This window comes from Bos indicus x Bos taurus, chromosome 11, assembly GCF_003369695.1.
Source record: "Bos indicus x Bos taurus breed Angus x Brahman F1 hybrid chromosome 11, Bos_hybrid_MaternalHap_v2.0, whole genome shotgun sequence".
Lineage (NCBI taxonomy): Eukaryota > Metazoa > Chordata > Mammalia > Artiodactyla > Bovidae > Bos > Bos indicus x Bos taurus.
In genome coordinates, this window is record NC_040086.1 from 74486620 (window position 1) to 74500631 (window position 14012).

The 14012-nt window shown below is 48.2% G+C and overlaps 1 protein-coding gene across 1 annotated transcript in view; it reads right to left on the reverse strand.

The window, feature by feature from the left end:
• Positions 1 to 4353: 4353 nt before the first annotated feature.
• KLHL29 (kelch like family member 29) overlaps positions 4354 to 14012 on the reverse strand; it is a 331854-nt gene continuing 322195 nt past the window's right edge. The window contains exons 12-14 of the mRNA XM_027555978.1: positions 9283 to 9476; positions 8808 to 8952; positions 4354 to 6537 (exon numbers count right to left, since the gene is read on the reverse strand). Coding sequence (XP_027411779.1) covers positions 6354 to 6537; positions 8808 to 8952; positions 9283 to 9476 — 523 coding nt within the window. The 3' untranslated portion in view covers positions 4354 to 6353. The remainder of the gene's footprint in view (positions 6538 to 8807; positions 8953 to 9282; positions 9477 to 14012) is intronic.

The window sequence follows — 14012 nt, forward strand, 5'->3', positions numbered from 1 at the left end:
CAGTATTCTTGGAATTCCATGGACAGAGGGGCCTGGAGAGCTGCAGTCCATGGGGTTGCAAATAGTCAGACAAACTGAGCGACTAACACTTTCACCAGGGAATGTAGGGGTTGAACTGAAGGGCTTGAAAGACTGATTTTTACTGCCAGGAATGCAAAGTCCCCAGGGCTTAAACCCTTAGGGGACGGGGCTGACGGATTCTTTGGTGTCTAGGTTTGCACTAGCAGCGTCTAGCTTCTCCAAGAGTGATGGAATTCTATAACATAGTAAGTAAAAACCTTTTAACCAAACTATTGCTTCTTCAGTCAGTTGTAAACAGGGATGGATAAAGCAGAGCATAAAATTGTGGCCTTGCCTTTATACTTTTCATAACTCAAAACATTTTTCATGCTGTCAATAGAATCTGCTGCCACTACTCATCAAGGTTATGTGTCCTGTGGGGGAAATAGGAGGACATGGTCCCTGCCTGTAGAGAGCGTAGTGTTATTGACCTGGAGTGATCCACTCAAAGGCTGCGCTCACCTTTCATGAGGATAGATGCCGAAGGGACTTGCCAAGTGTTACCTAGAGGGCAGCAAAGCACAGGATTGTAAATTTTAGAAGATGACAACAGATTTTTGGGTTGTCTAATTTTTGCCATCATATGGAAAAGGCGGGCTTCTTGGTCCTCATTTTAGGTCCTCAAGTCCCCATTTAGCAGTTTGACCTTCTACTCCTTGGGTGACAAGGTCATGGTGTGCCCTCTGGGGTGGAGGATGGTGCAGCCAGTACCAGCATTGTTCTCCACTTTACTTTACTCTCCCTGATTGGGGTTGGAAATCCTTAAGAGTTCACACAGAGTGAAGGCTCACAGGAGGAGTTTCAAATGAGCAGCAATAGTATCTTAGTCAGTGACCTTTTTTCTTCCCCTAACTCAAGTTTCCTGTGTGAAACCATAGTCTTCTGTGGAGGAAGCCAGTGTGCTACAAGAATCTTACCGGCCATTTCAAAAAACAATTGCTTCTAAAGAGGACTGGATTCGGCACAGAGCTAAATGCCTATCATATTCACAGAATTCTCTGTTTTCTACACAGGTTTCTGAGGTAGCTTGGGAAAGAGGAAGGAGCCTTAGTCTTAGAGCCATAAGAGCCACACAGTTGCAGACAGCCTTGAGGAGGCAGTGTGATGTAGCACAACCTCTCTGGAGGCCTTCTGAGCGGAGTTTGAATACTGATGTGCCTTAGACTGACTCTGCATCATGTCTGGAACCTGTGGTCTCACTGTCAGCAGGGATAACCATCCTCTGTAGGACTGTGATGAGTGTCAAATATAATAGTGTATGGAGAATACCTGGGGTCTAACTGTTACTGCACAAGTCACTCAAGTTTTTTGAGATTGTTTCCTCTTAAAGAGTGAAGATGAAGCCCTATGCCTTTTTGGGTAATTGAGAGGATAACATGAGATAATGGATGCAATTATGTTATAAAATATATAATTAGAGAAGATCTTCACAAGGACCTTGGTAACCTATTCCAGAGTTTTGCACAAATAGATGTTTTCTTTTGTTGAACTAGAAGTTTTTCTTCTTTATTATTGTCTTTTTCATCTTCCTTGACCTTCCAAGAACATAGAGAAGTATTGGTGTTCATTAGTTTTATGAAAATCTTCATGTACAGAAAGATATAATCCATTCACTTCTAGCCTTTAGGTTTAAAAAAACAAAACAGTCTTGATTATTACTGGAAATCTATTTTCTTATTTATAATTCTTTGTTACATTGTTCTGAACCCTTTCTAATTTCTCCATTGTTTATGGTGTCCAAGATAGAAATGATCTTTGAGAATTTCTCAGGCTAAATATAGGGGAAAGATTATTTTCTGTCCTTCATTCCTCATTAAAAATATACATGTGTATCTATATCTTTATTATAAAAATAAGGTCATCACTTTATATATATTTTGGAAAAGAGAAAGAACATTGTCCACAATTCCATCAGCTCAGTGAATAGTAGTTTTATGACTATACATCTGGTCATTTTAATATACATATTTTACATATTTTTGTGTATATGTATATAGCTTATATATTATTATATACATATCTTATATAACAATAGTCATATACAAATATGAATCTCGCTCCCCTCCTTCTATAGGGCTTCCCTCATAGCTCAGTTGGTAAAGAATCCGCCTGCAATGCAGGATACCCTGGTTTGATTCCTGGGTTGGGAAGGCCCCCTGAAGAAGGGATAGGCTACCCACTCCAGTATTCTTGGGCTTCCCTTGTGGCTCAGCTGATAAAGAATCTGCCTGCAATGAGGGAGACCTGAGTTCAATCCCTGGGTTGGGAAGACCCTTGGAGAAGGGAAAGGCTACCCACTCCAGTATTCTGACCTGGAGGATGCCATGGATTATAAAGTCCATGGAGTCACAAAGAGTTGGACATGACTGAGCAAATTTCACTTTCACTTCCCCCTCTTCTAGTGTTTTCTAATTGTAGCTGCTGTCCAGTAGAATTACGAGGATTTGATGCTTTAAGTGCTCAGTATGGTGTCTGGCATATAGTTAGCATCAATAAATGAGAGCTAGTTGTTACATGACCTTTTCCATGGTTCACGTTATTTCCTGATGGATGCCCAGAAATGGATTTATGGGTCAGGTACTCTTTAGGCTCTTGATACATGTCATCAGCCATGCTACTTTCTAAGAGCCATTTTAGTTTATGAAGCCCTTGGTGCTACCCAGGAGTTTCACTGCTCTTCACACGCCCTCCTCATCCCTGCCTTTTTTTTTAAGGTTTGGGAAGCTAATTTAGTAAGTAAAGATGTGACCTCATTATTTAAGTTTCATTATTTAATAATTATCAATGTTGAACTTTTTTATTATGTTTCCTCTTTGCAAGGTCTATTCATGACCTGTTTAACAGTTGGAATCACTTAACAGTTTCTAATTGAATCACACAGGTTTTTTAATAAAGATATTAATCCTTTGTTGTATGGACTACAAATATTTTTACTGTTTTCTTCTTTTTCAGCTTTGAATTTTTTAAAGTTCTCATGCACACACACACACACACACACACACACACACGCTGTGATCCATTTCCTGTCTGTGGCTGTCACAATAAATTTCCTCACCATCCATGCCAGGTCTGATGGTAAGAGACTCTCCCCATGGTTACATGGACACCTGATAAGCAGATATACATGTCTTTCATGGTAAGTACACAGACTCTTCATAGACCCAGAGAAAATATTTCCTTTGATTTAGGCAAATAGAGTAGAGAAGGAATGAGGTAACAAACTATTGCTTGGTTTTTATAATGGATTATCATTTCAGCTCTTCATGATTGATATCTACCAGATATTCTCCATCCTTTCCTCTAGGACTGATGTTACTGAGGGACCAGGGCAGATATTTTTGGCAAGTGTATGGTCCACTCATCATAAGCTGTCAGCTGAGTTCTTTGAGGACTCCCAGATCCCCTATCCCAGCCCACCTTCTTCCGAATTTTTTTTTTTTTTTTCTTGCAAGGAGACTGTAGGTCTTGGTGAGATTTGGGGATTAAGGGTATGGGGTTCTTCATGTGAGTGAAATGCTGGTAAATCTGCCTTCTCCTACGAATCCATTAAATCTAAACGTTTTCCCTGTAAGAGAGGGAGCAATCCTGTCTGGTGCTCTATACTTTTGCCCTGGGCTTTGTATGGGTGTCCTTAGTAGAGCAAAGTCACTCTATTCAACAGATTAGAGAACAGCCTATGGTAGGACTGAAGAAGGCAGGGAGGCCACCCTGACTAGATTTTAGGATGGAAGGCACAGCTTGTTCTTCTGGAGGAGGTATTTTGTATCTCAGGCTGATGAAGTGGAGTTGCCATGTGGGTTTGGCACAGTCCTCCAAAAGGGTCTTGGGCACAAGAATCAGACCAGGGGAAAGCTAACCTTGAAGCTTTCAGTTGCACAGGTATAATAAGAGCACTTAGACTGGGGACTTCTCTGGTGGTCCAGTGGTTAAGATACCCTGCTCTCAGTGCAGAGGCCATGGGTTCAATCTCTGGTCAGGAAATTAAAGACCCCACACGCAGTACAGCCAAAAAAAAAAAAAAAAAGCATTTAAACTGAAGGGAGATCCTCAGAGTCAGTGCCAGAGTGTTTGCAAGTCCCTTTCAACTTTGACTTTAATTGTCCTTGATTCTTGACTTTCAGCTCTATACATTCCCTCGCTAAGCAGTCCTATCTTTTCTGATTACCAAGATCTGCATTTGAGTCTGTGGCAGAGCCCGGACAGCTGATAGGAGAGGCAACACAGGCCTGCACCGGGTTGCTCATCTTGGGGTCAAGGACGGTGGCACACAGAGGCATTCCATTGGCTTCCGAGTCTAGATCTATAAATATATTTATTATAATATAACAAGAACTTAACAATAAACATATACTATGTACAATACCATTACAGAGAACCCTGTTTTATATCATTCACAGAAATAGCCAGTTTTGCTCCAGTGTGATAGATGAGGAGAGAAACGGGATTTCAATGTCATCTGTGTTGAGTCTCGCTGACCACTAGCACCTCCTTTGGAGGCAGACGCTCACCAATGCTGACATCCGCCCTGCCCCAGGCAGTTAGACACTTGTGCTCCAGTCCTTGGGTTCACACTTGCACCCTGTTTGACATAAATACTTTAAATGACATACAACGTATGTAGTTTTGTGCTTATTACTTTTTTAAAAGAATAAATAATATTAAAAACTGCATAACGAAGCTTGGTATCTTGTCCAAGTGGGAGCCACCCTTGTAGTGCGAGAAGTTGATGCCCAACACTGGGACCTTGTGTCATCAAATACTGAAAGATGGAATGCGCGTCCTGTCCTTTTCTCCTTAGAAATGGTTTTCACGATGAGATGACGGCAAGTTGACTTCCCAGATATAAAAATGGTAAATGTGTATTTGGTACCAACTTCGACTCAACAGCGCAGCAGTGGCGGCCGCATCCTTCGTGCCCTGGAATGGAAACTGGTCACCGTGTGAGGTTTGAGGGTCTGAGGACTAGCGGGAAGGCCTTTCTCTGAGCCACGGGGTGGCCTCCCCTCAGGGCTCCCCTTGCTCGGGTTAAGATGCTACTAGAAGAGCGGTTCCGCTCTTACCCGTCAGGTTTTGCCTGTCATGGCTCGTCTGAGAAGGCTGTCCCCATCCTGAGAGCTCTTTGTGGCAGGTGCCTTAATATATAGCTATAAATATCAAAAATAGTCTCCTGTGCTTTGTAGACATGTATTCTCCCCCCTTCCCTTCCAGCCTGGCCCGGGTCCTCAGCTTTACCTCATGGAGGGAGCTGGCCTGGTGTTGAGAGCCAGAACCGGTTACCTTCCGGAACAGTCATCTTTCCTTGACAATGCCTCCATGAGGCATGGCTTTTACAGGGCTGTCTGGGAGTTACTTTTTCTAAAAATAAAATGGGGGCTTTCACCACCCCAGCCCCCCAGGAGAGATCCTCTATTCTGCACATAGAAAAATTGGAGCAAATGCCCCACTCTGGCACTACCTACAAAGAGCTTTGGGAATTCCCACATTATCCCTCTTGAGGCCGCCTCCTTCTCTCGGTACTTAAAAATAGCCTTTTTGTTTATCAAGAAAATGCCTTGGAAATCTAAATAATTCATATTGGATAAGAGAAAGCTAGCACAATCACCTTGTCCTTCTCCAGCAAAAACACGGTAGAAAACCCTGTGAAGGGACAGACGGCTGTCCCCAGCTCTCCCCACGGTGGCCCTGCCCCAGTCACATCAGGCTCCACGTGGTAGCTGGACTTATCGACCCAGTAGGGACTGGTGGCCTCCTTGGCCTCATGTCCCCATAACGTAGTATTGTCCCTTGTTTTCCCTTGGCCACTGAAAGTGTAGATTTGTTAAAAACAAAAGTAGGAATCAAAGTGGTAAGGACACTTTGATCTTATTCCAAAAGAGCCTGACGTCTAATATTGTCAGAGGATGACTGATCTATGGTTGGCTGGGGGTCAAGCTTGCTCTGCAGGAAGGAAAAGACAGCTGCTCTCTCCCAGGTGGAAAGTTATGTGAGACTCCATTGCATGGGGCCAAGCGAGCGCCTCCGTTCAGAGCAAGTGCCCCTGCAGGAGCGCTGAGGCCTGGCTCGCTCACTGGGAGGTTGTGGTTCCTGCTGCCTGGAGGCCACTCCTTCTTGTCCCCCCAAAGGCGAGGATGATTTCCTACATTCAATGTAGAGAGTATTCAAAATGTCCAGCGCAGTGAGTTCCTTGATTGGGTTGGTCGGCCTCTTATCGGTGTTGCTGAAAGTCGATCTTTGTGAGTAGCATTTGCCTCACCAGACGTGTCCACAGTCTTGGTGTGGGCTTTCCGCTGATGTCAGCCGCTTTGGATATATTTCTTTATTACGACACAGCCGTGTCTGAACACAGGGCAGGGCATGTGGGGGAGGAGGGTCCACGTGTTGGTTGCAGGCTCATAGGCTTCCATGTTGCCCAGGGCTGGCCCCTCACTGCTAACAATGCCTCCGGTTGCATAAATCTTGCCGTCAAGCACCACGGCGCTGTCAGAGAAAGCAGGGAGAGACTTAGCCATTGGGGATCCCCCCTGGGACCAGGAGACAGAGCCCTGTCCTGTTGCTGGCTGCCTCTCCCCTTTTGCAAAAGTACTATGGGATCTTGAGGACTTCCCTGGTTGTCCAGTAGCTAAGGCTTCATGCTCCCAAATGTGGGGGACCCAGTTTCAATCCCTGGCCAGGGAACTAGATTCCACATACTGCAACTGAAGACCCTGCATGACTCAAGGAAGACTGAAGATCCTTACATGCTGCAAGTAAGACCCGGTGCAGCCAAGTAAATAAATAAGTAAAAATAAATTTTAAGAAGAAAAAAGTCCTATGGGATCTTGCTGCTCTTCTTTGCCCTCTGACCTAACCTGGTATAAGAAAAACACCTCTCTTCCAGGACCAATCAGGATGCCACGCTATACTACCCTCCGGCTGCGGGTGACACTGATGCCTACTGGGTGGCCTGGGGCCTGTGCATCTGACTCAGATTGGCTGGGAGACTCTATGTACAGGTGCTCAGCTCAGGTCACGGGTCTCTACACAGCATCTTGGTGTTGCCAGGACAGAGCTTTCCTACCACTCAAGTCCAGCTGGAAACATGACTCACCAGAATGGTAGTAGACAGGGTGTAAGGAGCTAAACCATAACTGAGTATGGGCTACTCGAACAGGAATTTCACCCTGGCCGAGGGGCTCAGAGCCAAAGCTTGCTGCTGTGATTTCTTCACACATGTGACCTTGTGCTGCTGCCTGCATGTGGCCACTAGGGCCTAGTGTGCTCCCAGCATCACCATGGCGGCCCGGGTGCCTACCCTGTGGCACACTCACTGGCTGGGTCCTGCCGTCTCGGGCGGCTCCTTGCTCTTCCGCACTGAATCCCTTACTGTGGATCTCAGCTACCCCTTCACACAGATGGCCACCCCTGTGCTTCCAGTCCGAGTTCCCTCATCTCAGCTAATGGCTGTTTCTCTTGGCCATCCCCTGACATTGAGCAGATGCGCTTCCTAAGTCACCACCCATTTCTGAAAGCCTGAGAGCCTTGACACAACCTGTGTGTCTAGATTTCTTCCCAGATTCTGGAGCTCCCAGCCTTCTCTCTCACAGCTCCGTGCGGTCTGGGCCCTTCACGCTTCTCCCCCTGTGGCATATCCTGACCTTGCTTCCAGTGTAAGACTCAGCTTAAATCTCCCCTCAGGCGTCGTCTCTCCACACTCACTTTTACTCTCCAGTGAGGCATGGGAGTCCCCTCACCCACAAGGGGTGCCCACACCCTGACTGTCTTGATCACAGGACAATATTGTCAGAGTTACCATGGACATGGCCATCACGTAGGATGTGAAAGAGGGCTCAAGAACCGTGACATCATCATATTAACAGGAACTAGGCACTCATCTGGTCCAAGGGCCCATTTATAGCTAGAACTTCCCCAGAGAGAGGACGTTTTTTCCCTGAGGTCACATAACATGTTACTAGTGGATCGTCACTTTCCTGGCCATGCCAACAAACAGCGGGCACTCAGTAAATGCTTTTCCCACACGAGGGCCAGGGGTCACCTCTAGGAGTCTTCAGGAAGGCTTTGTATGGAAAGGCTGCAAATGGAGTCTCTGGGACCCCTTTAGTTTCCTTATTCCTCTCAGTCCGGGGAAGGATGGGGCTGGAAGAGCACAGTGTGCACCTCACTGCCCAGAGTGGTTAAGGTTTGGGACCAGAGCATCCTAGGAACCAGGCCACACTCTGACCTCTACCTCTCTCTTCCTGCGGGGTGGTCTGGTCTGGGTGTGTTTCTGCCCAGGCAGCTTCGGGGCTCCAGAGCAGCCGTGCCTTGTGCCTCACTGGGTCCAGCTCCAAAGATCCATCAGGATCATACGTGTCGTCAGGGCATAAACCACCGTCATCCCATGTAGGGTATCCATAGCTTGGGGTGAGCACTACCTCTCATCTGTGACCCAGCAGGCAGGCCTGAGGAGGGAAAACCTCACAACACCACCCTCTCCTCTCGCTGAGAGAAGGTGAGGCCTTAAGGACCCAGGGCTCTTGGAAGCCTTTCCTGTGCAGCTTTGATGTGGGGTGGTCTGCTGGAGCCCAAGGGTTGGGCTTCTGGGCCAGGGGCTGCCCTGGGGTGCTTTTCGCTCTGTTCTGCATGAACACCCACACCCACGGTGCTGCTTTGGCCTGGGCACCGCCTTGGTCACAGGATGGTGGTCCGTCATCTGCACCAACCCCTCCTGCTGTCCCTCCCCCTGACTTCCTTGCTTCCCGCCCCCTCACCTGCAGAACTGGCGAGAGTGATTCATGTTGGGGCCGGCCTTGATGTTCCCTTTGTCTGGGTCGTAGATGGTGGTGGCTCTGGCATAAGCCCCACCCAGGATGAAAACGAAGCCGTTGAGGGTGACGGCCGGAGCGTACTTGTTGTCTGCCGGGAGAGCAGGGCAAGGGACAGGTCAGGGTCCTCTGCTCGGCCTGCAGAGACCTCCAGCATCACTGGGTAGCCTGAGGACTGAGCTGGGGCCAGGAAGCACCTGGCACGGGCCAATTGGCCCTTTGTCTGGGTAGCAGGAGCTGCAGCTGCACCTAGGCTGGGGGTTCACCTCCCCACATTCCCCTTCTGCCCCCCAGCCCAGACTTGGGTCTGCAGAACCCTGGGGCTCAGCTGGATATCTGGGCTTGGGATAGTGAGACTGAGTAAATCAATGGGGTGGGGCTGCTGCCCTGGTCTTGGGCTGAGGAGACAATTGGTTCTCACCAATCATCGGGGACTCGATGAAACTCCATGTGTTGGTCTGTGGGACGTAAGACTGGAGGACGCCCGCAGCTCGGCCTGCCTCGTTCACGCCCCCAAACACATAGATCTTCCCACCACACACGGTGGCTGCTGCTGAGTGCACTGCCTTGGGCAGAGGGGCTACCGCCTCCCATTGGTTGGTGATGGTGTCGTACCTGTTGAGAGAGGAGAATAGGCGCCCAGAATCAGAGATGGGCCTCGTGCAGGGCAGGGGCCCCAGCCAAGGCAGCAGACATGGGGGAGCTCCACCGTCTTCTTTCTGCCCTGGGTGTAACTGGAGATCACAGAGTTAGGGGCACTTGGGGTGAGTCACTCAAGACCACCCAGAATTTTGCCCAACCCAGCCCTCTCTGCCTTCCTCCTGAACCTCAGGGAGCTCTTGTCTATCTGCTGAAACCTCTGCGCAGACTTTTATCTTCCTTCCTTTACTCACACTGGGCTCCCCAGCTTCCAGGCCCGCAGTCCTCTCTGTCCAGCTCAGTCCTGCTCTTTTCTTCTCCAGTCCTGCACTGGGCATCTCCCATGGACTGAAATATACCCACCTGTGACCTGATGCTGGGAGGGATTGGGGGCAGGAGGAGAAGGGGACAACAGAGAATAAGATGGCTGGATGGCATCACCGACTTGATGGACATGAGTTTGAGTAAACTCCGGGAGTTGGTGTTGGACAGGGAGGCCTGGTGTGCTGCAATTCATGGGGTCGCAAAGAGTCGGACACGACTGAGCGACTGAACTGAACTGAACTGAACTGATGGACTGAAAACTGGGGAAATAGTGGCCTGGCCCAAAGAAGAACGTGGGAATAGAGGGAGAGGTGAACTGAGACAGTGCAGTGTGAATCACTGTCTTAGTTTGGGGAGTTGCCTAGGATGCCTCAGGGTGTCTGGGCAGAGGGGGCACTACTCATAGGATAGGCAACCAAAGTTGGGAAGGTTTGGGAAGGAGGATGAGTTTGTCTTTTCTTCCCGAGGAGTTTAAAGTATCTGCGGGTAGGAATTTGGGGATGTGCAGGGGCAGTCAGTATTTTGGTCTGGATTAAATATTCAGCTTTGGGATCATCAGCATGTAGATGGAAATTGAAGGCAAGGGGGTTCACAGGGAATATGTGTGGTGAAGATGGGCTGAGGACACTGGGGAGATGCCAGCCTATAGAGGGGAGCTGAGAGGGGTCTGAGAGGAGTGGTGGTGTGACAGAAGACAAAGCTGCAGCATGGCGGATGTGATGGGAGGTCAGGAAGTCCCCAGCAGGTCATTGGTGGTGTGTCGAGGGCACATGATGTGAAACAGGAAGTGCAGGGTTATTTGTGTATGGAGGAGGAAGTGGGAAGCCAGGCAGTGGAAATGGCTGGTGGAGACATCTCTTGGGTGAAAATTCGCTGGGAAGATGGGCCAAGAATGTGGGACTTAGAAGGGACTGCTAAGAGGTATTGTCCATGATATGCTGATAAACTGTAAAAACCAGGGAAGAAAGTCCTGGTGTGTAGCCTTTGCTGATTTCTGTGATGTAAATTCATGACTGATTTCAGGCTACCAATAGGACATCACTGACTGTGAGGCTGGGAAGAAAGACCGAGAAGCACCCCAGGACACAGAATCTCCTTCACATACAGAGGCAGTGGACACATAGAGTACAGGCAGCAGTAAAATGGAGTAAAAAATTAGATAGTGGTGAGTTTTGAGTATGAATTGCCTTTGTTTTTAAATTAGTTCTAAGTTTATAAGACAAGTTTTATTATTTTATTTTATTTATTTGCCACATGGCTTGTGGGTTTGCGGGATCTTAGTTCCCTGACCAGGGATTGAACCTGTGCCCTCAGCAGTGAAAACATGGAGTCCTAACAACTGGACCACCAGGGAATTCCCTATATGACTTAATTTTTAATAATATTTGTAGCTAACAGTTGACATGCAGAGTTCCTGAAGATTTAAGCATGGGCTCCCATGAACCAGTATGAACCAGCTCCAGCACAGCACAGGTTTTGTTTTACTTTTGGAGGGGAGGTTTGATTGTGTCTACATGCTAATAGGAAGGAGCCAAGTGGATAATGAAAGATGAGTTATATATGAGAAAAAGGGGAGAGCTGGTGATCAGGGGCTCCTGGCACCTGGATGCAGATTGGATCCACAATGGAAAGGAAAGTGGTGGCCATTTAGGCATGAGGGAGGAAGTCAAGGATGGCATGAGTGTCAAGGTAGACGCAAGAGTGATGGCAGGAAGAGGATAGAGTTCTTGATTGATGGCTCCAATTTCTCTGTGAAGCAGGAGTCAAGTATTGAAGGAGTCTGCAGGGTAAGAGCCTTGAGGGGAGAAATGAAGGTGGGAGACACACGCTGTCGAGAGTGGGAGAAGCGGTTGACAAGGGACACTCGAAAAGATGCCCTGTACTGTGAAGATCCAGTAGAGACTGGAAGATTTCAATTCATAGTGGAGCCAGTCTCCAAGATCATGGGATTTTCTCATGCAATCAGCCCTAGGGGGCAGGTGTGGAGATGGTAAAGGGTTGGACTGAACAGATCTGCAGGATGTGTGGTGCAGGACAAAGTGGCAAAGTCAGAGGATGGAGACGTGATGGAATGTGAGTTCCAGGCAGGACGGGGGAAACCATGAGAACAGGTAGCAGCTGATGGCAAGAGTAGACTTGGTGTTGAGCAGACTGGCCACTGAACTGGGATTGGTGAGGTCTTTCTTCCTGGGGAAGCTGTGTCTGTCCGTTGTTCCCTGAGGGCTGCTCTCACAAGCATTCTCTCTGGATCTTTCATTCACAGCTCACAGTTCACTGTGCTTTGGAGGTCTCTGGACCCAGGGCGGGACCTCCATCATGGGCTTGCTGCACCGCCACATGGGATTCCCCCAGGACACCTTTCCTGGGAGGCACACTTTTCCTGTGAGCCTCCTGGGGGCACGAGTCATTGCACAGTCACAGCTCTGTGACCCAGGAAGACAGTCCTTCCTCCAGGTGCCCCTGGCTGTGGAGACATCCAGCTTGCACAGACTTTGGGATTTGAGAAGAGGCTCCAGCACCTTGAAGGGCAGCAGGAGCTGATTCAACGAAGGCCCAAACGAACGATATGTGGCTAATGGGAGATGGAATAAATAGGAGATATGCCTTTTGGGACAGTGTCAGAAGTTTGGATATCTGTTTTTTAAGTCAATGTGGCAGAGATCCAAAGAGCTCCTGCATAAGGAGCTGGGAGACAGTGGAAGGTTATGTGGCTGTTAGTCTTCAGGCTTTCGGTACAATGGCACCTTCCACCAAACGCAATGTTCTCGTTATTCCAGGTGGCTGATTGCCAAGCCACCAGCCCTCCATCAACTCAATCTGTCAGCTTCCTGCTTGGGAAGGATATGCTAATGACATGCAAATAACCCCGCGGAGTGAGGCACTCCACTATCATTTATCCAGTAACCACAGCTACTGCAATATATGGCCATAACGTATTAGACCCGGTTATTTATATAATGATATAATACAGGTTTGTCTATGACACTGTTGTTTTAATCTATAATTATATAATCTTGCTCGAGTCCTGTAATGCCGTAATGTAATGTAATTATCATGTGCCATACATCTCATTCATTATCGATTTGTACCATTAGTGCTTCCTGGGGAACAAAGTGTCTTCATGTCTGTCCCCGTTCCCCTGACCCTCCTGTCACCCAGAAGTTTCCGTCATCGCCACTGTGTGAAGATTGACCAAAGGAGATCCAGCCCTGTTCCCTGGGAAGCTGTGGGCATCCCTCCATGTACCCTCCTCCCAGGGGTCTTCAGGTCTGCATCCTGTCCCTACAAGGACAGTTAACAGATACCAGTGGGCTGGGGAAGGGGCTCAGGGCACCATGCCCTGGGCTGCTCCTCGATCTCCAGGGGTCCCAGGGGGGTCTTGTTCCTTCTGTTCCCCAGCTGATGTTTCATAGCAGAACAAAGGCTGAGCCAGCCACCAAGGCAGTCTGATATCGGCTGCTCCCGAGCATTGGAGCACTGCTCCTGGGCCCGATGGGAGTGGAGCCTGTCCCCGCTCTTGGTGCATTTGATCCTTGAACAAATCCCTGTATTTATCAACAAGTATAAGTTTGCAAAATGAGTAATCAGCATCTTAGGAGATTAAAAATAGCTGACAAAAGCAAGACAGGATGACAGATCTAGCTCAGTTTACTCCTACATAGAAAATGTCTCCTTTTCATGTGTTTATAGTGGATGACAAACGACTGGAAGCTGGTGCTTCTGGAAAGCTTGGGGCTTGATGGGCGTGCAGTGGGTCCCACAGAAGGCTGTCAGCACCAGGGCTGACCCAGGTTCAACAGCAGTATTAATATCTTCATAATCACACAGGGATTCCCCATTATCTCCAAATCAATATGACAATTAAATGTTACTGAGCCATCTCTGGGCTCCACTTGGGGGAGTTAAAAGCCCACGGTGAACATCCAGAGCCTGTGTCACTCTGAATCTGTCTCTGCTGTAACATTTGTCAAATGTCCAATTAGCCACCAAGGGGAAAAAGACAAATTGAGGGGTTTGTGTGACTCCACAAGCAATAAGCTGTCACAGGGGGGAAGATGTGCTTTCCGTGGGAGTCAATGTTGTAGGCCAGGATGGTGGGCTAGGCTGTGGGATCCTGTGAGTGTGCTCAGTCATGTCCAACTCTTTGCAACCCTTTGGACTGTAGCCCTCAGGCTCCTCTGTCCATGG